We start from the raw sequence: 25,141 nt of genomic DNA on the forward strand, positions 1-25,141 counted from the left end.
TCGAATAAAAGCTTGTATGGTTAAAACATAGGGTGGGCGCAAGATAAAAAGGGGTAAACATATAAAACCGCATTCTCGGTAAAAATCTCGAAAACATAAACAAGCACGATAATGATTCAAAGATGATGGTGGTGGGGTGCGACTATGAAACGTGGAGAAAGCCACAGAAAGAATGAACAAAAGATAAAGACATATGCTGATGGAAACAAGATAGCCAGGCAACCGCAATGAAATGGGGGTATATCAGACAATAGTAATTGGATTTGTTTGTGTTGCAATGGCACTGATGGCACTGATGGCACTGATGAAATGCGAAAAACCCCTCGATGCTCGCCTACCGCGCATGACACTGGTCATCTCTTTTTTACTTTTCAACTCAATCACGTCTCTCACTGTGACCCCACGCACTGGCAGCTCCATTCAAACTGCCTAATGGGACGCTGCCGCCGTATCCGAACCCAGGATAATCACTCAAAGGGATTGACCCCACACCTTTCCCCCGAGACCCGACTTCATGGGCACTGCTTCCCGCAACGACAGAAGAGGATACCCAGGAACTGGTAGGAATCCGAAAGGGTGATACGGGAGAGAAGCCAGACATTATGGAAGTCGATAAAGAGGTAGAAGACGAGGGCACACTCGTGTCATCAAAAGGTTTAAAGGTCGTTTGAAAGGTGGTTGGAATCGGTATACCCACACCTGATGTCGACGGCATGGAGTTGGAAGTGGGGTTTGTGTAGCTGCTCGAACTTTCCGTAGGCGACAGCTTGCCTGGAACTTGAGGTGATTGTCCTTGGCCGCCTTGCCCGGATGATAAAGGTAGACTGGCAAAGTATCTCGAACGAGGCGAGGTAAGAGGAGGAGATATGTTGAAAGGCTGAGCAGTAGGAGAAAGAGATGTACCTAGCATGTTGGGTCCAAATCCAGAGTTACCGTGAGCACTGCCGCTCTGGGCAGCGCTATTAACACTACTGGGGGAAGGGCCATTGGCTGTCAGGGTACCATTGCTGAGACTTGAATGTGTACTTGTCGTGGCACTCTCTCGTCTAGTCTCTCCCACTGGTGCACTAGCCGGGCCCACCAGCCCTCCCGTGGCTCCACCAAAGCCGTTACCAAATCCAAAACCGCCCGCGCCAGCCGATGCACTCCCGTTATTACCACCACTGCCTACAGGGCCCAAAGCGGTCCCATTGACTTCACTGGTAGGCGGCAAAGTATGTGAGGCTGAAGTAGGCGAAGACATGCCCATGCCTGCCAAGGGGACATTGTGGGCAAGGCCAGAATACAGTGATGCTGAAGAAGTGTTGATTTGGGATGGATGGTAGCTCCCTCTTTGGCCAAGAGAGTTCTTGCTATAAGAAAGGCGGATACCACCTTTGACAAGACCACCCTAATTCATTTGGTCAGCAACCGGTACATCAATTCAACCTATAACACGTACGAGGTTGTGCCCATACAAATCCTTGATGGCCATTCCCGCATATCCCACTTCATCAAACTCCACAAAACACATAGGTCCATTAATCTTTTGCCTGTAGCTCATTCGCTTGAACCCAGGACATCTCGAAAAGAGAGCACGAAGAGACTCTTCAAGGAAATTTGGCGGGTGGGTAGGTGGTGAAACAGCCGGAAGGTTGCCTACGTAGAGAGTATTTATCTACCATTATAATCAGTATCAAGATGGATGATGTGCAAAAAGTGAGTTACCGGTGGATTCTGATCCGCAGGATTAGTTCCCAAAGCTCTCCCACCTAATCCACTGGCTCCTGTGCCAGCGCCAGTAGCATTTGCTTGAGCACTCGATCCCGGATTGGCTTCCATCTCCCCATAATCTCTTCCAAATCCACTATTACTGCTACCGAGTCCGTACCCTCCGGTGGTGGGCGTGACAGAAGATTGACTGCCCAAAGCTCGTCGAGGCGGGACGGAATGTGATTGGTGTGTTTGCTGTGGTGGGTGTGACTGTGTGGGGTAATTGAGCATGCCTACACTTCCCACATTCCATCCTTCCAATGCGTCGGCTTCCTCTGCCAGGGCTAGCAAGGCCTTTGAATCAGTCGGTCGCTGTGACCCGGGAGATTTGAGGCCTGTTTCAGCGGGGTCGATGTTTATTTTTTGGATTTGACTTGTCGCAATGGGTGTCAACGTTGGCTGGGTGGACCCAAAAGGAGCCGAGTGAGCCTGATGAGAATTCTTTGCCTCCTCGTTGCGGAGAAACGGCAAATTTCCTTGTTCAGATGGAGTATCAGATTGCCATGCCTCCCATGCTTCTCTTGCTCCTTGCGCCTGCGTCGTTACTTGAGCTTGAACGGGTGTCTCCTGGGCAGACATTGATCCTGCCGCTGGCAATCCTAGCCTTCCTCTCAGTAAAAATCCAACTAATTCCTCGCCGCTGCTCTTTTTCGTGTGTAAATTCTTTTTCGCCATCTCCGCCTTCAAAGTTGCCCCTGTTAACTGGTCAATCTTCTTCCCTTGAAGATGATCCCGCGCCGCTAGCGCATCGACCCGTGTCTTGAACCTGGCAAACCCGATGGTCTGTCTTCGGCCAGAGTTGGTTGGAAGCGGGGGAAGCGACGAGGACGAAAGATGGGCAGTAGAGGGCGCGCTCGGAGTCAGTGATACAGGGGCCGAGGGAGTGGTTGATTGTGATGTCGATGCCGTGGCCATCGTCAAAGACGAGAAGGCCTCCTCCAAGTTTCCCGCGTACCCCTCCAGCCCTTCTCCGCCCTGTGCTTGGTTCGCAGCGAGGGCTTGCAGCTCAGCGAGAAGCGCTGCCGCAGGCTCTCGTGCGCGCGATGAACCAGACGGAAATTTGAGGGTGGCGGCTTCAAACCCAGATGCAAAGCTGAATATATTCTGAAACTCTCGCTCCTACCCAACATCAGTAAATATCCAGCCCAACCATCAGACAAGACTTGCAGACATGTCTTCCGGGAATCCTACAACAAAAATGGTGCTAATCACCTCCTCCTCAATCTCCCGTTCATCATCTCTCTCCTTATCTCGATCTCTTCTTCGCTTGTCCCGACTGTCTTGCGCGCTACCAGGCCTCCCGCCTGTGTACCGCGTCCCACTGGGCCGCGCCCTATACGCCGCAAACGAGCTCGGTCCTTGTGGCACTCTCCACCCGTTCTGCGGAACCGTGTTCCATTGCGGCTGGGCCGACAGCAAGTGAATAGGGTCTGGCGGCAGCGCGTGCTGTGGCGGCGGAATGTATGGTGGCGGATTCGGTGGTGGTGTATTCGAGACTCCGGGAAGATAGCCCTTATAGGCAGCGTGCAGGTCGCCGTTGGGGAACGCGTTGGTGCTGGGACTGCGGACAGGCGGAGCGGGAGAGGCAAGATGGTCCGGTGAGGTCATGACGAAGAGCTTCAGCGCGTTGTGTTCTGCGCCAGTCTGGTCTTTCGGCGACTGATCCATGTCAGCTGGAGTGTCAAGCCAACACCGCTCGGCAGCACTGGCCAAACAGCGCCCGAGCGCGGCAAACCACTCACGAACGCGATGCAAAGTTTTTGGCGCAGAGTGGCAGCACGGGAGCCAAGTCAACGAGAGGTTTCGTGCAGCAGCCAGTGAATTCGGTGAGGCAGACGCGTAAAGATGTATAAAAAATAGCAAAGTAATATAAAGATGGCGCGAGACAGGGGACATAATACTCGAGATCAAGGGGAACCACAATAACAACAATCAGGGGCGGCCATTCGGCATTATCTTGTGTGGCGAACTGTTTTGGAGACCCCACACTGGGCTGAGACGTCGCAAAAGTGTCTAGGGGTAATTTGGGGAGAAGCGAAAGTGTTAGGGATGCGGTGGCGAGAGAGGCCAGCGAGAGAGCCATGCACTGCAAGCCGAGTCCTGCGCATCTGGCGGCGTGGTGGAGTCGCTCGCGAGGGTGAGCGGAGGAGTACTCGGAGAGGTTGCTGAAGGTCGCATGCTTCAGCGTTGTGAGCCAAGGGATTTCCTTTCATCTTACAGGTCATGTATTATGGCCAGTTGGAAGAGAGAATGATGATGAGAAAAGAATAAATCGCAAGTCGTCGCGAAATTTGGCGTCAATTCCACCTCATTGATATCGGCTTGGGATCACGGGTTTGCAATTTGTAATCAATCTGTATTGTCTAATCAAAATCCTAATGCATCACGAGGCATTACAAAAATGGTCCAATTATGCCACGTGGAGTTGTGATAATTGAGCAAGGCACATTTTGCTCGAGATTCGTGAATGGTTTGGTATTAACGATGATGCTTGTGAAAACGTTGCACGATTCCATGTCGTGGTAGCACTGAGGCTTAGAAAAGTGCTCTACGCGAGCGTTATACGCCAGTGCGGATGGCCAAGGGAAGAAACTCGAGTTGGATGCTCTGAAGCAGTATGTCAAGGCATGGTCTGGAGGTACCGGGTCTTATGAATTGGGTGCAGAGCCAAGTTACAACATTTATCTTTGGCTTCATGGGAAAGAAGACAATGTCTGAGGTGGGTACGGTGACGTTTTCATCAAGTCAGCTTCTAATGGGTGTACGTTCATGTTTAGATTGCTGGTGCTACTAAAAATCATTTACCTAGTCTTTGAATCCACAACCATGGCTCTCAAACGGCATCGTCTGGTCGGGTGTAACTTGAACCTCTATCGTTGAGAAGCTCAATGGTAATGCCACTGGAAAGAACCGTTTTCCGATGAAATGCATGCCAGAAAAGATTAGAGAAATTAAAAGAGATATCAACATGAGCGAGATTGTGGAGGGATTTGAGGATAAGACACTGAGAGGGTACGTTCATTACCGATCTTTTGGATGGTAATTGACGTTGCATGGTCAGTATGTTGAGATGTGGCACAGGTGTTGTCCAGATAAGTTACATCACTTGTCAATCCCAAAGCCTCGTCATCCTCTCCAACCCTCTTATTCGACTTTTTGCGAGATGCCATGGCTGGTACACAGTATAGTAAGGTTGGTGATGTTGTTTGAGAGATCGTTACAATCACTGACATTCTTTAGCAGTATACACTATAGATTTGTCATTTCAATTGTCAAACTGCAATCACGGCGAATACGATGAAAACATCATCTTGTGCGTCTACAGGAATGACTGCTACAGCCATGGAATCTTTCCATCGCTCGATGCTTTACCTGAGATTGGCACCTGCCCATGATATCTTACGGCGTGATAGCTGGCTATATGCCGATATTTCTTGTGGCTCTTCGAGTGGGAAAGTTGACTAATCTATCCTCCAAAACGCAATCGCAGATTTCTTGAAGCTGGGAACGAATGCGCGGCACACAAGTAACTGACTTTATCGTCCTTCATTGTTCACCCCTCTGACTAGATGGAGTGTCGACTTTTTGAATCCCACTTGGACAAGAATCATTGCTTTTCATCTGTAAGAGTTGTCATAACCCTGGATGATGACATGGAATATAGGCAATGAATAATAATGCAACTCTGATTGCATTATCGTGGCCTTTTGACTCAGATCAAGGGTCTTAATTATTGCTATTATTCATGACAAGAATTATCCAAGAACGCCTTTGAAAACACCTATTCTCTATAAAGAGATGACAAAATCTTGCTTGCCAACTCAAGCTACAAATCACATCAATGCTTTTCTTGGGCCGTTCCTCAACGCTTTTAGAGTAGAGCTACGACAAAAGATGCAAACAACGTCACATATGTTTTACCAGAGATTTCAAGACAGTGAGACCAGTGTATGTGAGTTATACAAGACGACGATACCGACATCTCAAGCACCATAACGTCCACCGAACGGGCTCAGATTTCGATCAGATTTTCATCAGACACAACTTTATGGGTACGTGCACAGTTTCAAATTTTGCCAGAGGCTTTCTGTTTGTCGCAACGAAATTCAGCTCATACCAACTCTATGAAAGACTTCGCATCAGTGGTTACACATTTCAAGAGATGTATAGTCGACCAAAACACCAATCAGACAACAAAAGATGGTTATGCACCACCAACTCCACACCTTCCACAGTCCCCACACCGTGCCAGTCGCGCCATTTTCACGTTTGCAGCCACAACAACCAAACTGGACGGCACATGAAAAGCGCCCTTAATATTACAGCCTCTTGACAAAGCCACCAGAACCGTTTCCATTACACTGTAACTGTCCATTCCTCCAATGCCCTATACTCTCTACCTTGTAACCTGTCGTTGGCCGGGTCATCTTTGCCACACAAAGTGTATTTCCACCACTCTGTTGTCAGGATCATGGATAGGGGAAGATTCAGAGAGCTCAGGACATTGTGTATGCCTTAGAAATGGTATAGTTGGATGGCTGTCGTAGAAGCCGGGATGATATAAAAAAGGACTCTTCATCCATAGATCCCTAGAGAATGAATCAGGATAGCTGTCTTTGTCTATTCCATTTATACATTTCTCAGCGAAGCTACCTCTCGTCCCAAGGCCTTCAACTCGAAGACCCAAGAACCAGCCCAAATTCTGATATCTATTTCATTGGGGGCCAACACTGATGGTTGCATTATAACAGATCAACAATTACTTCAATGTCTATACCGCTCAGCAATAATGCGGTTATGATGGGTACCAGTTATCCCTCAGCAACCTCCAGGACAGGAAAAGATGAAGAGAGTTGAATAAAAGTGTATAGGAACTGGCATCGCTGAATAAACTATCAGCAGACCTGTATCCTCTGAGACTGACAGCCCAATGAGTTCATTCCAGCTGATGGTTGCTGAGAGCATGAATTGTATCCGAATGTCTCTGGAATACCATATCTGTGACTATTGTGGCGCTGAGACGCTTCAGTCCCGACATTGTATACTGACGCCGAATTGCTAGCAATAGAATGCTGATTATTGCATCCTTCAATTGCAGCAGTGAGCCGATTGATATCGGAAGTAACAAATCTCACGCCATATTCAGCTTTCAATATCTCGGTTTTCATGTCTTTTGTCCTCTTATTCCAAACGTCGACATTCCATTCGTTATGAGTTTGAGGGTCAGCCTCGGTCCATTTCATGAGATCCTTCATGGGAGTCCATGGTATCAGTATTCTACCATTCTTCTCTTGTTGAGCCAAATCTCTCATCTTAGTAGTTTTCCAATGACAGTTGGTGTGTGTTGATAACTTCTTATAACACTTGTCGCGTGCTTTTCTATTACGCCGAAATTTATTTCTAACAGATTGGCAATCCTCCCGGGCTTTCCAGTATCGCTCTTGCGCCTTATAAAGTTCAACATCTTTTTCAACACCCTCTGGGAAGGGAAGGGACGAAAAGTTATTGTTGGATGGCGATGTCCCTTGTGAGAGCGTTGATGACGGCGGCTGTGGCGGCACGCTAAAGATACTTGATTGGGAAGCAGACCCTCCACTATTCAAAGATGAAGGAAATGTGTAAACACTACTCATGGTGGAGACGATGACAATGTGAATGTGAATGATACGACAAAATCAGATATCACAAACCGTCAAGTAATGTATACTCTGGCCCAGGCGGCGAATCAATGGAGCCTTTCTCCATTTGCTCCCCCATTTGCAAGCGACCATGGTTCTACGAGTCTCCGCAGATACAAAGGATTGATGATGCTCCATTGATTTGGATCAACGAGGTAGTGACAGAAGCATAGATTCTTCAAGATCGCTTCGAGCCATCTCTACGCTTGTCATTGTACAACAGTTGTACTCGCAGTTGTATCTGGTTCACGCATATGGCCAACAAGTCTCGTCGTATTCTTTGGTGTTTGCAAAGTATCGGTAATTGCTATTGGTTCATTCTATCGAGTTCCAATGGAAGCTGGAATTCAGTTCTGCATTAAGGCGAGCGTTGGATATAAACTTTTTGGCGTGAAATCAGAGGACATTCGTCGATCCCAATCCCTCCTCACCTTCTTGGACGTCTTACGTCCACTACAGTCGTAATAGCGATGTGTTTGGATGGAAGGAATGGTGAGGAGAGGGTGCGTCTTGAGGTGGGATGGTTGAACAATGGTAGAATGCAAGGTATAAGCACTTGTTCATGTCTCCAGAGAGTCAATCTAAATAGCTGTTGACTATTCCAGTTACACATGTCTCAACAAAGTCATACCTCGTCCCAACGCATAACCCATTCCGGACGCCATGTTGTCAGGACCATGTACAAGGTGCGGATATAAGAACACAGCATACTGTGTATGCCTCAGAATGGTATAGTTGGTTGAACTAGAACCTGGCTGAAGGATGCAGAGCAAACAAGATATAAAGAAGGGATTGTGGTTCATAGTTCCCCAAGGAATGAATCTTGATAGCTGTCTTCATCTATTTGAGATAGATACTCCTAGATAATCCACTCGTCCCAAGGACTCCCAGACCAAGCCCAAGAACAACCTCATTCCTGACACATGTCCCGGTTTACTGCTGTGATGGTTGTAGGCTTGATTCCTTAAAACGACTTTAACGAAATGATGAAAGAGGAGTAAAAATCGAATCCTACATGGGCGTATGGCAGGCCAGCTTTTGAGAAACAAACTGAAGTCGCTGAGAAGTTGTCATCTTTTGTGTAGTCTGTTTCTTTCAGCAAATAAAGTCATTCCTTTAATGGAATTTAGGTGAGGAACCAAATAAAGATTGAATGAGCCTGATATGTCAGCATTTTGGGAACTCCTGTTTCCCAAAATTCATTTAAAATCGGGCTGAAAAGTGAGTTGGGCAGCTGTAAGTGTGTCAGCACTGCACTGCAACTGGTAAAACGGTCGATAAGTCCGCCAACGAAGAACACTTAAGGATAAGAAAATGGATATATATAAACAAAACCGTAGAATACTTTTACCTTGGAGTCTTCATTCTCTATGCAAGACCAGTACTAGATTTGCTGTCTCAGAACATCGTTTGCCATAGTTATACCCTGTTGACTTCTGATATACCTAGAATATAGTGGCAACAAACCCAGTATCGCACCAAGTGCTTTCAGCAGCTCTGAAAGTCTCGTCCAGAAAAAGTCGTGGCATCAACAGATTCCAGGAGAGATAAAACTCAGTCTTGTATTCCTCCAACTTTACTTTCTTCCCTTTACGCATGGAGTGGTTTCATCAGACAATAGGATGATAGTGATTAATGAATCTGGCCAACAGTATAGGGTTGAGACCGTTGTTTGCCCATCTTGCCGTTCATTCTGGCCAGACACTCGTTTTACCTCATAACCTTGAGAGGTAGGAGTTTGTTGATTGAGCCAGGCTTATTCTTCATCGTCCATTCAAAAGACGACAGCATGGGAGCTTTTTCATTCGTTCCAACTGCCTCCCTCATAAACTTTGGCCAGACTCAGGCAGCTTGGTTGGATTTGTCTATAATAATGTCCTCTCCAATCCACCAGTGTCTCTTTTCTTCCCTCCTTCCTCACCCGCTTCTATCTGCCCACAAACTGCTCGACCTTCGATCCTACTGCTATTCTCTTGCCACGTTTTACATACCAGTATCGATCCTGAACAGCCGCTGATCGCTACTGCCTTCTTTGACGTCGTAACGGTTGCTTCCGATAACGACAAGAAAAAGAAGCAATGGTTGTAAGATATTGGGAAGGAATGGAAAGGCAAGGTTGTTTGGTATGGAGGCGATGGGTAAGCCGTGAACCAACGGCAAAAGCGTGAACAGCAACGTAGAAAGCCTCAGCTACCTCACCAGGCCCTCAACGTTATTTCATCAATGCACAACACCAATCGATGACCAACACTCATTCTCTTGCATTCGCGGCCAGACAAGGCTGCTGTGCTTTCTATTCTCATCCGTCTTGGTTTTCCCATCACAGAGGCGTCACTCGTAATGATCGGAAATGAACTAGTCATTGGTGATATTGAGTCTTTTCGAGAAAGCAAGTCATTTGGACAATTCAAAAGGCGACTTTCGGTCATTGAGTGAAAGCAAATTGTAAAGAAAGTTGTTAGGGAGCCAAAGATGGCAAGCGTAGGAAGGAATGCCGCTCAGCCGTGTTTTGTATATGAATTAATCGTGAAAAAATTATATACAAATTAAACGGTCGTAATAGTAAATATGGTAATGATTTACATGTTGAATGGAAATTAAATAATATTAATCATCAAATGCCACACTCAAACGACGCGTCTGAAATTATTACGCGTCTACGATATAATTTCTCGATTTGATTTCTTTCTTTTTTCTTTCATTATTCAAAAAAAAAGACATAATGTCTGTTGTCACTTTTGAAAATAGTACGAGCATTTGTTCTTACCAATGGAGGTCTGGCTGATTCAGTGATAGTATTCAATGGCGATTCTGCCGATCTTGGTAGTGAGTCTTTGCGACCAACTGCTGGTCTTTTCGTGCCAACGATCTACAGAGCTTCGATTCAACCCAGTTGGTTTTGGGTGGAAAGCCTATCAAAGCGAGGACAATAATCCCGAAACATTCAATGGCTCTGAAATCCGACATGCGACATGGTTTCGGTATGTGTAGTCCATGCTTGTAAGCAAGGGTCTCACAAAAAGATTAGAGTAGCCCGCCATTTCCAATTACGGCTTGCGATGAGGAATACGGAAAAGCCAAGAATCAGCTTTGATGGCTTCAAGCGAGAGGTTGGTGATTGGCATGAGTTGTCACATCACTGACAAGCCTTGAAGGACCTCGACAAACTCAAGAGAACTTTGGATGAGTATTTCGGCATCAAACTCGAGACTAAGGACGTCAGTTTGAAGGGATGGAATTGGGGAAAAACTCAAGTGCAAGGTGCGACGTCTTGAATTGCTTTATGTTGTATAAATTGACGTTGTTTTAGGAGATGATCTTGTCTTTCAAGTCCAGGGGAAAGTTGCATTTGACATTCCTCTATCTCAAGTGGCAAACTCCAACATTGCTGGCAGATCCGAAGTAGCCATCGAATTCAACCCACCTAGTACGAAATCCAAAAATGATCCAAAAGATCTGTCAAAACGCCCAGTTGATGATATTGTGGAAATGAGATTCTACATCCCAGGCAAGTCAATGAAGAGGGCTGGAGACGGCGAGGGAAGCGAGGGCGATGAAACCGAATATGATGAGGATGGCGACGAAATCAGCGCAGCAGACGCTTTCCACAATCTTGTCAAAGAAAAGGCTGACATTGGCGCCGTTGTGGGAGAGAGCATTGTTGTCTTTGAAGATTGTCTTATTCTCACTCCTCGGTGCGTTTGAATTACTCTTATCCGCGGTTCTGATTGATGATTTCGCAGGGGCCGATTTTCTATCGAAGTATACCAAGATTCTATTCGCCTCGTTGGAAAATCAACGGATCATCGCGTACCTTTTACCTCCATTCACAGGATATTTCTTCTTCCCAAACTCGATGATTTACATGTCCAACTAGTAATTGGCTTAGATCCACCAATTAGGCAAGGGGCCACGAGATATCCATTCATGGTGGCCCAGTGGCCAAAGGATGAAGTGGTTAATGCTGAATTAAATTTGACCGAGTATGAGGGCAATGGATTATTCATTGGATTAGGACGATACTAACATGCGATTCAGTGAGCAAATCGAAAAATATCCAGACCTGGAGAAAACTTATGAAGCGACGACATTTCAAGTGGTTTCAAGGGTGCTCAAGTCTCTTACAGGGAAGAAGGTCACACCGCCCGGCTCTCTTCGCAAGTGTGTCAATCTCATCATGAAGGATGGAACCATGAGCTCACATGAGTTGATTATAGCGCGCAAGGCCTCAATGGTATCAGGGCCAATGTCAAAGCCATCCAAGGAGAGTTGTACTTTTTGGAAAAGGGTCTTATATTCATCTCCAAGCAACCTATCTTGATTGACTTCTCTAAAACGGATAGCATTTCTTTCTCTCGGCAAGTTTCTTTTCTTTGCCAACAGAGCTATACTTATCTCTCAACAGAGTTGGCGGAGGTGTATCTTCAGCGCGAACGTTTGATATGCGAGTCGTTTCAAAAACAGGTACAGCCGACTACATTTTCTCAGCTATCAACAAACAAGAAGTTGGACCCATCTCTCAATTTCTTTCTTCCAAGAATATCAGACTTAAAAACGAGATGGAGGAGGCAGTGGTGGACATGGGGGAGGTTTTCAGCGATGAAGATGAAGAAATGTCCAGTGCGAGCGAAGAGGATAGGCCGAAGACAAAGGCTTCAAAGAGCAGAGAAAAAGAGGAAAGGAAAAAGCCGGCAGCGGATGATGAGGACGAAAGTGGTATGTCTTTCACATTTCTACTTGAAAGGATATTCTTTAACGCCCACCACTAGATGACGAAGACTTTGAGGGTTCATCTTCTGATGATAGCTCTTCATCCAACTCAGATTCGGACGATCAATCTGGTATGGCCTCTGATGCTTCAGATCCTATGATGGAGGAACTACGTAAGAAGCAAACGAGCAAAACAAAAAAGAATGTCAAGAGTGGGAGTATTAATGGAAGTGAAAGTGATAAGGAAAAACCAAAGAAGAAAAAGACAAAAAAGGAGTGATTGATTTTATTTGCGAGAGCTTCAAAAAACTAGAGGGTGTACATATGTATTCTATCAGTTTTGCATGCCATTTTCCTTACTGCCATTCGTTGAAGTTGTATTGTCGAGATTATTTGTCCGGACATATTTCCTCCACCACAAACGTCACATGTAGATTATTGTTTTCATTATTCTTTCTCAGACTTTACAAGATGTCTTTAAGACTGACGCCTATATTCTCCTCTATCAAGACTTCAACAATCAGTAAAGCTCGTCCTACCTATGTAACCGCAGGAAGGCGTATTGCCCCTTTGTTGGCAACTTTCGCTTGTGGCAGTGTCTTGGTTTTTTCAGCCGTTTCTGATAAATTCGGTGAGCCTCATCAAAGTACGAAACAAATTACGCGGAATGCCGATATAAATACATAAATAAAGAAGTTCCAAGAAGCTGGGAAAACCCTTTGCTGCTTTATACGGATTCTGCCGCCAAAACAGATCTTATAAATGATCCCAAATCCAAACTCGGCTTCAGGAGTAAGTTAGCCTATAAACTGTACGTCGTACAAGAGATACTGACCCATAATGTTTAGTGGATCCTGATACTGATATTTCATTCCCATTGACTATCCCTCTCACCACTGAATGCCCACCACTGACGCTTGTTGGCCTTGGAGTCCGAACAGTGTCTTTTCTAAAGATCAAGGTTTATTCCGCTGGTTTTTACCTCCAGGAAGGAGCTGCAAAACGTTTGCTGGATATCCCTGAGTGGAACGTAAGCATTTATAATATTATTGAATAAAGAGCTCTTCCTAGTGTATAGACAGATGCTAAATGTGACATGTGATCAGACTTTTACAGCTCAACACCTTTTGACACCCTCTGCACCTAGCAAAACATCTATCAAATCACCACAACTTTCTGGAGAAGCGCTCATGGATAGCTTGCTAAACCAAGGTGTTGCCTGTGCCGTTCGTATTGGTAAGTTGAGCTTCTTTGACTTGATATGGTGACTGACTATCTGTGACAGTCCCAAATAGGAATACCGATTTTGGTGTATGTATAATTTGATGAAATAGTCATACTAATCCTGGACCAATATTGAGATATCTTATAGCACCTCCGAGATGCGTTCACAAGATCTTTGCTCGCCCGTCAGAAAATGGAGCGTGGAAAGGGCTTACTCACTGAGGATGATGAGCAGGTATATTTTTGTTCTCTTTCTTTACCCCCATGCTGCTCTTCGATGCTTCTCCCCAGATGAATTGAAGAAAGTGCTGATTTAATGTAGAGAATCTCTAATTCCATACAGACTTTCAAGCAATTCTTTCCATCTCAAAGCATCCAAAAAGGGAAATCTATCGTTATACTTCGACCTCCAGAAGGTGGAATCATTGTTGAATTCGAGGTATGGATTATTTTTCTAGTTTCGCCCGTTGATTTTAACGAACATTCAATTTGGAGACAAGCTGACAGAAATCTTTTTAGGACAAGGTGCTCGGAAAGCTGAATGATCCTTGGATTGGTAAGAATTTGATGTTGAGTTACTTTGCGGACCAAGGAGCTTCGTCGGAAAAGGTCAGTCAGCTCTCCTGACATTCTCTCTATCTGTTTGAAATATCTCAATAGGATAAATCAATGGAATAAATTGATAGTATCGTCAGCAGAAAAGTATGCTAACGAATGTGTCTAGCTGAAAGAAGATGTAGCAAACGGTTTAGAAAGACTTATCAGAAACCAGCGATAGTGGCCAAGTAGATTAAAATGTTGTCTCTAGAAAAGCATAGTCGATTATCAAATTCGTAGGCTATTTGAGAACTAGAACATAGAGTATACAGGAGTTTGTTTATGAATCGTCTGTAATCCAGGCTGCTGGAGAAACAAAAAGTTGCCGTGTTGAACGTATAAGTAAAATGAATGAAATAATGCAAAACATTTCTTAAAGATTTCGAACGATTAACCAGAGTAAAAGCTCAAATAAACTATTATAGAACCACTATAACTTAGCAAAACCTTACAAACCGGAACAGATGTGAGAAATCTTTTCACTTTCACAGACTAATGTTTGCTCACGACCTTGTATTTGGTCTAAACCAGCATAACTCTTTCTTGATATGACATAACAACCTGTTTCACTGATTGATATTGTAATCCGTTTCTGTTCCTTCTGTTGGTAGGTCCGTCTCATCAGGGTATCGAGGGCGAGTCGATTCGATGTCGTCTATGATGAATGGTTCAGCAGCTGATCTACGTAAAAAAGAGAAAATAGGAAGAAACCGTACCAAGGAAACTTAAATAAGCCCACTCAACCGCCTCAGCTGCCCAATAAAAGTCACAATGCTCGCTTTCCTCCAATTTTGTGCACTTTATAAGTCTCACATCCTTTTCTTTTTGTCTCAATCTTTCCAACAACGGATCCGTGAAGACCAAATAATCGCGCCCGCCATGGTAAATAGATAAAGGGGGGAAACGATCATCAAACCAGCGAGGAAGGGAATCATCTAAAGTGCACTTTCGGTCAGCAAAACCGCCCTTACCGCACCACCAAAATATTGAAGCGGATGAGACAGGGGTGGGTGTGAAGCGAAACATTTTGGTTTTGCGCCTGTGAAGCCTATCTCACAATTTTTATGTCAATTATTTTCGCGAGTACCATCAAGAATCAAACGTACCAATTTGTGTCTGTCCAGCTAAATAAAAATGCAAACATTACATAACCCAATGCTGCAAAGATTCTTGCAGGACACCAATCATATGCCCATCTCATCAAGGGTATGAAATCTAAAACACCAAAAAATCTTTTCCACGTGTTCCATTCTAGTTTGTTTAGGACAGTAAAGGGGAATCCAGTAGTAAGCGATCCAGCGTAGACAGCAGGGGCAAGAGCAATAAAAAGTGAGAGTTTGTTGCCCAAAGAGGGACACATGCCAAGCGATAGAGAGATGAATGCTAGGCCATTGCCCTGGGAATGACCTATAAATGCAATCTATAAGAATCGAATGAGCATAGAGTGGGTTTGCATTAGAGTATGTATTCACCTTGTCATAACCAGTTTCTCGGCAAACATGCTCGACCAAAGCCGGCAAATCATACATCGCCAGTTCCCTGATTGTCCAATCCCAGAACCTGGGATCATTTCTTCCAAAACGTCGATGACCCATGTTAAACACGCCCCGGGTGTTGCCGAGGTATACTTGATACTTGCCTTTTTTAGCAAGCCAAAATGCCAATGATCGGTCTTCAGAGGTGACAAATGAGCCAGAGGATTGGAAAAGGCCATGTAAAATCAAGACGGGAAATCCACCTCGATTGTCACTGTGCACTTGCGCATCAGGATCAATCACCTTATGCACTCTATGGCATTATTTAATATGACTGACGCCAATCAACCTGCTTATCGTTCAGGCGTACACTACTCACCTGAGGAGATATCCATCCTCCGTTTCTACCGCCTGATTTTCGATATCCATACCAATTTGCCTTGCGTAGAATTTGGGTTCCTTGGATACTGTTCCCCCTTCTTTTCTCCAGTAAGCCTCATCATCCCATGGGAACTTGCGGACTTTATGAATACCCAGCCAAGTCTTCAGTCTTTTTGGCCACGATCGCACGAATTCTGAGAAGAGCGCCCAACAGACCACGACGGCAAGAAACTGGGTGGAAAGGAAGAGGGAAACCGTCTGAATAGCTAATAAGTGAACTTTTGAGACAAAAGAAGGAGGCGAAGGAGATAAGGGGGAGTACGTGGAGAGGGAAGGAGGAGGAAAAGTAGGCCTAGTCAGATGCTGAGAAGGGGTTGTCGAACGGTCAATAAATATACGGCGAAGTACACTCTTGTTGGAAGAACTAGATGCAGCTGAAGAAACGCGCGATAGAGAAGGGCGAAAAGAAGTGGAACGAGTAGGCTGGGGTGCAAGAAGTGGAATTCTTTCACTTGCACCACTTGTTTCACCAATGGCCTCGTCTAGCTCATACTCTGGTGTCGTAACCTCGCCACCTCTGACGGCTCTAGCCTGTGCTGATGCAGTTTGAGAGTTGGGAAGAGACATGGCCGCCCGCGCGGGAGCGTCAAGAAGAGTTGACGGCGGCGACCGCACGAAAATGGGCGAAGAATGTTGCTGGTCCTGGACTGCTCGAGCTGGATGACGGTTTAAAGAAGTGGTCTGCCCGAGTCCATGTTCTCCACTCTCTTCCTTCTCATTCAGGTATTTACTGGGAATGAGCGAAGGATCTCCCGAAAGAGGAGCTCCGTTAGTAGGCCCTAATGGTGATCGTTGTTTTGTGACTGGGGTGGTGGAAATGATAGAGTTAGCAGCGTTAAGGAGGGATGCCGGGCTTGGGATGAAAGAGGACATGTGGAATGCCCTTCAGTTGAGTTTTTAGTAGATATCTCTATAATATTTGTATTATCAGGATTGAATTGCAAAGTGAAAAATAGAAAAAAAAAACAAAGGTAATCAAGAATGAGATTGATACACATATCTACAAAGTCATGACGTAACAAGCGACCTCCACTTTTGGTGTCCAGACGTTAATCGATAAGCTTTGTTATTTCTCAGTTTTCTTGTTACATTCATTCTTGATCAAGTTTTGTATTTCGACAAGATGACAGCTGTGCAGCAAGCGGTTGGCTAATGCTTCCTGATAGGATGCATACCCACCAGCGCTGGTGTTGGCTGCTTGTTATCCGACGTTGGCAGGCTTTGTTGATTCTTAATCAGCTTTGCGGACAGCTGGAGTGACCTATATGGCCAAATACATGCCTTTTGGGTGGGTTTCAATACCTCTTACAATTTCTTCAAGAGAAATTCTAGCATCTTGTGGCAGAAAAGTATTAGAATCTACGTGTCTTGTTTGGGAGTCATGAAGGGAAACTATGACAGTACCAAATTTCCCTTTCAAGGTATCTAAGATTTGTACCCTTGAGTGTGCTACTCCGAAACTCGCCTGCTTATCCTCTCTTTTTTAGCATCTCATACTTGACCTCTTGAAACTCCTTTCTCCTGCTAACACAGCATTGACAGGTAGAAAAGGCAGAATGTAGGAATGTTGTGAATTGGAATGTACGCACGAATGATCTCCAAAGAGAGAAGAGCAAGGAACATCAGTAGCATGAATTTTATAAGCAAACAAATAATCATGAGAGGGTAAGGCAAAGCCCAACAAATTCTCAAAGATGAACAGCATTAAATAACGAAGCTTGATGTTTGGCAAAGCATGCACCAATTAACCATTAATGACAGCGAATAATCATGCTGGTAGGTGAGGCATCCTGGTTGCAGGCACCTTGAAAGGGCAGTTTACTGACGACTTTTAATACATCAGGTATCGATGCGTTGCTTTGACTTGTAAAATCGAATATACTTCAAGCACAAGGTTTAGTATGCCCCTATAACAGGATCATAGACAGAGAAAGGACAGTGAAGGACAGTGAAGGACAGTGAAGGACAGGATATTGTGTATGCCTCAGGCATGGTATAGTTGGTTCAACTGGGACCTGGCCGAAGGACGCAGAAATAAGGAAGTTATAAGGAAGGTATTATGGCTGATAGATCCACAGAGAATCAATCTTGATAGCTGTCTGAATCTATTCCACTTAGACGCATCTTACCAAAGCTACCCCTCGTCCCAAAACCTTCAACCCAAAGCCCTGCGAACCAATCCAGAATCCTGACAGATGGCTCGATGCGATCTTGAAGAATCTATGCTTCTGTCACTACCTCGTTGATCCAAATCAATGGAGCATCACCAATCCTTTGTATCTGCGGAGACTCGTCGAACCATGGTCGCTTGCAAACGGGAGAGCAAATGGAGAAAGGCTCCATTGATTCGCCGCCTGGGCCAAAGTATACGTTACTTGACAGTTTGGGATATCTGGTCTTGTTGTATCATTCACATTCACATTGTCATCGTCTCCACCATGAGTAGTGATTACATTCCACCAACTTTCAATAGGGGAGATTCTACTGACCTATCAGCAAACACTGAATGGATTTCTTGGCTCATATCACAGTTAATATTACTGCCATCGTCACGACCGACACCACAAGATGATTGGCTTTCCCACGCGCCAGAGGACTACAAGGTCGCCTTGTGGAAATGCAAGGGTGCTAGAAAAGATGTTGAGAGAGAGAAGAAATTGCTCCAGATGTATTATAAAGAACTAATAAAATACACCGGAGACAATCCGGAGACTATCAGAATGAGCGATTTGGAGGGGCAAAAGAGGAATGATAGAGTGTCGATCCCATGGACCGACATGGATGAACTCGAGAATTGCCGCGGCGATAAATCTTGGACAGACAGGATAGGAGAAATAAATGAAGAGACATCCAAAGCTAAAAATGACCTGGAAAATGTTGGTGCCAACACCGAACGACTCAGAGCTCAGATTAACGGATATGTGTCAAAACGCAATGATGGGACTGAAGCGTCTTGGGAAAAAAGGCTTCGTAAGAGATTCATAGAGGAGATAGTCCGTACAGATTCATCCTCTGGGCAGTCTCATCAGGATATTTTGCGCTCTATTCTTCACAAGTTTGCCTCAGAATTCAAGGACAACATGACTAAAGCGTCTCAGAAAGAACACACAGAAGTCATTCCAAATGGATTAAGCAGTACAAAATCATCTGGGTATCCATCCTCTGAGTATTCACCAAATGGAGTGAGCTTCGCACATCAGACTACGACTCCGATGGTGTCGGCCTGTGCATAGTTTATTCAGCGATGTCACTTCCCATACACTTTTATCCAGCTCTCTTCATCTTTTCCTTTCTTAGAGGTTGAGGGACAACTGGTATCAATCATTACAACATTCTAGCTGAGAGATGTAGGCATTGAGATGTTGATCGTTCTGTTATAATGCAATCATCCGTGCTGGCCCCTAATAATTAGATATCAGGATTTGAGCTGATTCTTGGGTCTTCGAACTGAAGGCGCTGGGACAAGAGGTAGCTTGGGTAAGATGTGTCTAACTGGGATAGACAAAGATTGTCAGAATAAGGTGATCTAGCTACGCGAGATAGCAAGAACATGGAGAGACATTACGTAAATGAGAATTGTCTCCGTTAAGAGATATATAACGCTCCTTCCATATCTTGTCTTTCTCTTACCTCCATGAATGGCATAATCTCACATTGACTGGTCCGCCCCTACGACAATCCTTCAATCCCTAGATAATGCCAACCACCACTCCCACAGCGACTTTTGCCATATAGAGACACATCTTTTCATACTTGTCTCAACCACTTGTATCCACATAAATATTCAAAATGAAGCCTATAAGTCAATCGTCATCCCATAAACAAGTCTCTTGTCTCCACCTTTTTCTTCTGGCCACTCCAACTCTTTTTCAACATACTTGGTAAAACCCAAACGAGAGAGCACGGCACCCGAGGCTATATTTTCTGGTTGGTAAAACTGATATAGGTAGTCAACGTTTGCCTTGTCATCAAGAAGCTCATCAAAATGGGACAAGGGGTTCATGGTTGCAAGCCAAACAGAAAAAACTTACCGCAACAACCCTTTTGATACCCAGCCATCTGAGAAATTCCAATGTGCTCAGAATCATACACTTTCCGATCCCTTTTCCCCAGTATGAAGGCAACAGGTCATACCCAATTTCCCATACTCCCTCCTCTTTTTCTCCAGGCCCAACAATGACGCTTCCAATGACCTTTCCTGTGGATATTACCCGTAGAGCGCTAAAAGGAAAACAGCGAATACTCTGCATTTGGCTGGGACTAGATGGTGGATGAGGAAGCGAAGATTTGATGATGTCTATCGATGCATCAAGAGACGGGAGTGTTGAGATGATAAAGTCTGTATGTTCTTTCTTGTATCTAGTTTTTGATGAGACCGATATTCATCTGTCTACTACAGCAGAACTTACGGATATGGACGACGACAAGCCCATTTCCCAATTGCAGGTGTGTTGTATAGTTTGACCTATTCAATTCTTGTAAGTGATGTAGTATATTAGGATATGGCAGAGAACACGGATGACCGTACCATATCATCCACATCGTCCTCCTTCCATGGCGTCAACCTGATTTCTGGGAAGTTCAAGAGAGGGATATAGGATTCTGTACCATCTATGCGCACTGGAGCTGGGGTCATTCCTTGCTGTCCAGCCATTTTCCACTCTGAAAGTTTTGAATTGGAGTATAGATAAAGCGCTGTTCTGATGCCAGATAAATATGATCCTTGTATTGTGAATGGACCAAACCTCGACTGGTTGCTCTTTAGCTTATTCTAAGCGGTAAAGAGAAACCAAAAGGAAGAGAATGCCTATATATATACATGTACAGAAGCGTGGAGTTGTACTCTAGACATACAATATGAGTAAGTGAGTGTGTGTCAAGACTGTGAATTATTATGTTCAAGGATAACCGGGGAAGAAGTATAATTCATAGAAGACTATTTCGTTGACTGATATGTATCCCTCAACCTCTGCGTCCTGGTTACTAACTCCTAATCCCGATAGTGGCGGCACTATCTTCAACAAGGACCATGACAGGCAAAAGACAGCCAAGCACATGATACTGTGTATGGCTCAGACATGGTATAGCTGGTTGAACTAGGACTTGGCCGAAAGACGCAGAAGAGAGGAGATATAAGGAACGACGCATTATTCATAGATTCCTGGAGAATGAATCTTGATAACTGTCTGAGACTTTTCTAGCTAGACACATCTTACCCAGTTACTCTCGTTCCAAGGCCACCAGCTCAAAGCCCAAGGATCAATCCCGAATCCTGACAGTGTGGTGTATATAACAAAATGTATGTATGTCGTTACACTTGACACTATCCTACGCTTTGCCCCAAAATACAGCCACTTGACAACTTGGTAGGTGGAGCTGTCGTAGTGTATATATTGTAATGGATTGGATTGTTGCAGTTCGAGATGTAACAATGTTCAAATACCAAGATCTACAAAGGTAACCTTTGTGGATTAGTCATTTGGGCAAAGTCTAGGTGTTTCAATAGTTTTATTGTAACCAAGCAGTTGAAACAATAAAGGTTACTATAAACATTACATTTATTCCCAAGCCTTGGGTAAAGGAAGCAGAGACTACACTCTTCATCACATCGTTGTTGTCTTGTACTGAAAGAGTGACTTGATGTTGGTGGTTGGAAAGACATATGATTTAACAAAGCCATAAACCATTTGTGTAATATACAACTGGTAGTACACATGTCTAATGAAGAAAGAATTGCATTGATGGTAGATTCCACGGTATCTAAGATACTGTCTTCAGTTGAGATACTAACTAAAAGTTGAATACTAGTTTGTACTTCCTTGGAACGTTGAAGAGAAAACATCCTAGGAAGTTGAAATGTGATGTAGCCTAGTGTTCAAAGCAAGTATCTGTCGACAGAACGTTACCACCATTAGTATTCACGAAACAAATCGCAACTGTATACTACTTGAGGCAAGGATCACTAGCATTCTCAACAGTGAACGATTCGATAAGAAGCGTGAGCGATAGAAAAAGACAGACATCACATATGGTTTGCACATGAAGTGTGACGAAAACATAAAACAACTCATAAAGGGAGCAACATACAAGTCATGCTACCAACAAAGTACTCGTTTGACAAATAACTACTTTACTCATAACATACCTCAGAACTTGATAGATTCCAATGGTATACTCATACTGTGCAAGCCGTGGTTTAAAGATCAAAAGGCTTCACCCATAGGTTTGTTTATAGCAAAACTTGGTTCAGTAGGGCTGTAATCCTCGAAGGAATCAGTCAGATCCCCCAAAGGGTGAGCACCGCCAAAATCGGAAAAATAAGCATCGAGAGGGCTTGAAACATCTAAGAAAGAGTTAAGCACTATCAAGCAAAAACAGATAAATGGAGAAAAAAGCCATAAAGTGTTCCAACTCCAATTTTTTAAGAATATAACTCACTGCTCTTAGCTTTAGCCGTTTTGGGCTTGGCGTATTTGAGGGACATGACATGGGCTCTCTCAACACTGCCATGCACAACCCCGCCGCTTCCGAGGCTCTCACTTTCCCTGCTACTCGCGCTAGGTGATGAGATTTCCATTCTGAACCCTTGTGTCATGTAATTGCTCGGTTCTTGACTATTATTGCGGGTATGGCCGTTGCCTCGGGTCGGAATTTTCCCAGAAGAACGGATATGAGCAAATATAGGAAGAACACGTCGACGGACGAGGTCTTCGTCATCCACTTCTTGGGCTTCTATATCATCTAGTCCATACTGCCAGAGATCAAAGAGAGCGTTAGGTAATGCAAAAACACGTGAATGGCGTTTGCTAGGACTTGTACGTTTGATAGGACGGCCGATGTTAGTGGATTGATTCGATCGTTCATCTGCAGTCCTATTTTGTAGATACGTAGAACTAAAAGTAAAATTCGGGGCCGAATCTCGTGTAGAAAAAGGAGGTGTAGGGTGATAGTCCAGGTCTTCGTCAGGATATATGTCAAAGATTGTTGTACCATAGGGCCGGTATCGGCTGGGAAGACCTTGAGGAGTATGTAGGGGAAGCGGACAATTGAGAAGTTCTTCCTTAGTAGTTATATGCCGTGAAAAGTCGATTGGCCGAGGAAGATCAGTTTTAAGAGTTTTAGCAGCATTTTTCACAGAAGACGGCATCAAAACAGTCGATAATGGTCGCTTCATATAAATGCTCTTGGGTCGGGCTTTGGGACGTGGTTTCTTGGGGGTTGCCTCTTGGCTATGTTCCTCAATGGATTGATGTTTAGCGGCATCGTTAAGACGAGATTGAATCTTGACGAGCGAGTCACTTCGGATGGGTTTCGGCCCAGAAATTACCTGTCTGTCAGAATATGAGTCATAGTCCAATCCTATTCGATTTGAACCAAGGATGAGGTTGGAATTAAAGGTAGAAATAGGAGCTTGAAACGAAAGAGAGGATTGGAAAGGGTTCTAAAGAAACATTATTCAAGCCTATAAAGTGCATCGCGACTTACTCCGTCTTCCAGCATGATCATCTCCTCTTCTTCCTCATGCCCCTGCTTTGAAACCCAAGGCGCCATAGTCGCTTTGAACTCTCTGTTCAACGAAAATCGCCTCTTCAAGATTTTAGTTCCTTGCCTGACCAACCCAGATTTTTTGGTTGTGGTCTCTTCTTCTTTTAGTTGCTGCTTGTAAGCTCGTTCACGTTCCAGTTTTTCTGCCTTTTCGATTTGCGAGACAAGATCGTTCTTTTTCTTGAAGGGGTTTCGGAGTTTGATGGAACTTTTTCCAGTTCCAGTGCGACTACTCGAAGCGATACTACCATGATGGATGGAATTATTTGATTCAAGTACGAGATAGTCACGAGTTTGTGTCTTTGAAAAAGGTGAGCGAGAGGCCTGGGAGAATTGAGAGGCATATGTGGAGTATGAAGCTTGAGAGGCACTTGTTGATGCTCTTGAAGGACTCAGAGGTTCTTGCTGATGTTGGCGTTGAAAAGAATGTAGCAAAACACGAGGAGCGTTAATCATCGTCGGAATCGTAAGATGACAAGAACTATATAGGGTGTAAAATAGAATCAGGCATTCGAAAACAAAACGTATAGAAACAAGACGATGCAAAACGAATAAAAATGAAAACAAGGGTTGACAAGATGACTTGTAAAATGAAACAACGAAAGATGAGCGCAAGTGTTACGTAATATATACAAACGTTGCCTTGTTTCATCAACTATGTTATTGGCATCAAGCTCATTAAATTTTAATCTTTCTTACATCATTTTTCAGAGTATTCCAATGACAGCCTTTACTCCTCAGCAGATACAACGTAAAGGAAAAATCTCTTTCTGTTGTACCAAGGACGGCAACGACATTTCATTGGCTGGAAAATCGACTTTTTCAAAAGTGGTTCAGCAATAATGGCATTCCTATACTCTCCAGTATCTCTACGAATTTATTCCGGCGGCAAGGCAAATGATGTTCTCCTACATTCTCCAACAATCGAGTGATCGGTGTGACTATGAATTCCATCTTTGAAGACTATGATTTCGAAATACAACTCGTTCGCCTATAACTTTTCAATTTGCCATTTTCACAATCCCTTGGTTGTGAATCCGCTCAATTCAATATACCTGCTTCCAAATTCATGCGGATTGTTGAAGAGTAAGTGACGCCACTTTCTAGCTATGGTGTCAAGTTTTTCGATATATTCCAAGCTTTACCCTTCTGTCAATTTGCTTTTGGGCTTTTCTAAATCAAGCTGATTTCTTTTCTTTCTAGGCAATCAAGTATTTAGCCCTAGCGATATAGACAAAATGCACATTTGCAATGTCCAACCGTAGCCCTTCTCCCTAAAGAGAATCATAATTTGAAGAGGTAATTTGTAATTTTGTCTTCTAGTGGCTTGCTCGTATGTTTGATTTGTCTTGTTCATGAATCTACAAATCCTCTGATTTTAAATGCCCGCATTTAGAATGAACCTCAACATCTGGTATACACTCATTCAATGCAACAGGCAATTAGGGCCCATAAAAATCTAATGGTCAGTTAAAAACTATTTAGTAACATCTTTGACAAAGGCAATTAAGGTGACTGGTAATTCTGTTATTAAAAATGTAAAGCAGATAAACGGATACGATAGGTTGTCCGTATTGATTGGCATCCCACAACCAAAACGGCTTTCAGGTCAAAGATAACGGCTATGACAAAATCACAAATACAAAATATCCATGTTTGGTATTAATCTATTAGAACAAATCTGACAACCAATTTTCGAACATTATCTTGGAAGATAAG

The 25,141-nt window shown here is 44.1% G+C and overlaps 9 protein-coding genes across 9 annotated transcripts; 4 read left to right on the forward strand and 5 right to left on the reverse strand.

The window, feature by feature from the left end:
* Positions 1–376: 376 nt before the first annotated feature.
* On the reverse strand, positions 377–3,420 carry L203_102813 (uncharacterized protein; the record flags this gene model as incomplete). The annotated part of the gene is made up of 4 exons (XM_066212233.1): positions 377–1,390; positions 1,442–1,657; positions 1,708–2,871; positions 2,920–3,420. 4 exons carry the CDS (start codon positions 3,418–3,420, stop codon positions 377–379), a joined length of 2,895 nt encoding a protein of 964 aa, XP_066068330.1.
* Positions 3,421–3,833: 413 nt separating this feature from the next.
* On the forward strand, positions 3,834–4,568 carry L203_102814 (uncharacterized protein; the record flags this gene model as incomplete). Its single annotated transcript, XM_066212234.1, has 4 exons — positions 3,834–3,889; positions 4,196–4,367; positions 4,418–4,471; positions 4,530–4,568. 4 exons carry the CDS (start codon positions 3,834–3,836, stop codon positions 4,566–4,568), a joined length of 321 nt encoding a protein of 106 aa, XP_066068331.1.
* A 2,079-nt stretch (positions 4,569–6,647) lies between these two features.
* Positions 6,648–7,385, reverse strand: L203_102815 (uncharacterized protein; the record flags this gene model as incomplete). Its single annotated transcript, XM_066212235.1, has 1 exon — positions 6,648–7,385. The coding sequence occupies one exon, from the start codon at positions 7,383–7,385 to the stop codon at positions 6,648–6,650; it is 738 nt and encodes a 245-aa protein (XP_066068332.1).
* Positions 7,386–10,152: 2,767 nt separating this feature from the next.
* Positions 10,153–12,420, forward strand: L203_102816 (FACT complex subunit POB3; the record flags this gene model as incomplete). Its single annotated transcript, XM_066212236.1, has 11 exons — positions 10,153–10,177; positions 10,227–10,256; positions 10,306–10,411; positions 10,459–10,540; positions 10,586–10,691; positions 10,741–11,125; positions 11,174–11,413; positions 11,469–11,591; positions 11,648–11,788; positions 11,836–12,146; positions 12,200–12,420. The coding sequence occupies 11 exons, from the start codon at positions 10,153–10,155 to the stop codon at positions 12,418–12,420; spliced, it is 1,770 nt and encodes a 589-aa protein (XP_066068333.1).
* Positions 12,421–12,611: 191 nt separating this feature from the next.
* On the forward strand, positions 12,612–14,142 carry L203_102817 (uncharacterized protein; the record flags this gene model as incomplete). The annotated part of the gene is made up of 9 exons (XM_066212237.1): positions 12,612–12,771; positions 12,834–12,932; positions 12,989–13,170; positions 13,247–13,376; positions 13,426–13,451; positions 13,513–13,599; positions 13,687–13,803; positions 13,884–13,973; positions 14,089–14,142. The coding sequence occupies 9 exons, from the start codon at positions 12,612–12,614 to the stop codon at positions 14,140–14,142; spliced, it is 945 nt and encodes a 314-aa protein (XP_066068334.1).
* A 385-nt stretch (positions 14,143–14,527) lies between these two features.
* On the reverse strand, positions 14,528–16,750 carry L203_102818 (uncharacterized protein; the record flags this gene model as incomplete). Its single annotated transcript, XM_066212238.1, has 5 exons — positions 14,528–14,616; positions 14,678–15,009; positions 15,068–15,381; positions 15,434–15,749; positions 15,816–16,750. The coding sequence occupies 5 exons, from the start codon at positions 16,748–16,750 to the stop codon at positions 14,528–14,530; spliced, it is 1,986 nt and encodes a 661-aa protein (XP_066068335.1).
* A 1,565-nt stretch (positions 16,751–18,315) lies between these two features.
* On the forward strand, positions 18,316–19,110 carry L203_102819 (uncharacterized protein; the record flags this gene model as incomplete). Its single annotated transcript, XM_066212239.1, has 1 exon — positions 18,316–19,110. One exon carries the CDS (start codon positions 18,316–18,318, stop codon positions 19,108–19,110), a length of 795 nt encoding a protein of 264 aa, XP_066068336.1.
* A 563-nt stretch (positions 19,111–19,673) lies between these two features.
* On the reverse strand, positions 19,674–20,513 carry L203_102820 (uncharacterized protein; the record flags this gene model as incomplete). Its single annotated transcript, XM_066212240.1, has 4 exons — positions 19,674–19,814; positions 19,909–20,236; positions 20,287–20,342; positions 20,406–20,513. 4 exons carry the CDS (start codon positions 20,511–20,513, stop codon positions 19,674–19,676), a joined length of 633 nt encoding a protein of 210 aa, XP_066068337.1.
* A 1,567-nt stretch (positions 20,514–22,080) lies between these two features.
* On the reverse strand, positions 22,081–23,878 carry L203_102821 (uncharacterized protein; the record flags this gene model as incomplete). Its single annotated transcript, XM_066212241.1, has 3 exons — positions 22,081–22,220; positions 22,316–23,318; positions 23,363–23,878. 3 exons carry the CDS (start codon positions 23,876–23,878, stop codon positions 22,081–22,083), a joined length of 1,659 nt encoding a protein of 552 aa, XP_066068338.1.
* Positions 23,879–25,141: the final 1,263 nt, after the last annotated feature.

Source organism: Cryptococcus depauperatus, chromosome 3 (genome assembly GCF_001720195.1).
Source record: "Cryptococcus depauperatus CBS 7841 chromosome 3, complete sequence".
NCBI lineage: Eukaryota > Fungi > Basidiomycota > Tremellomycetes > Tremellales > Cryptococcaceae > Cryptococcus > Cryptococcus depauperatus.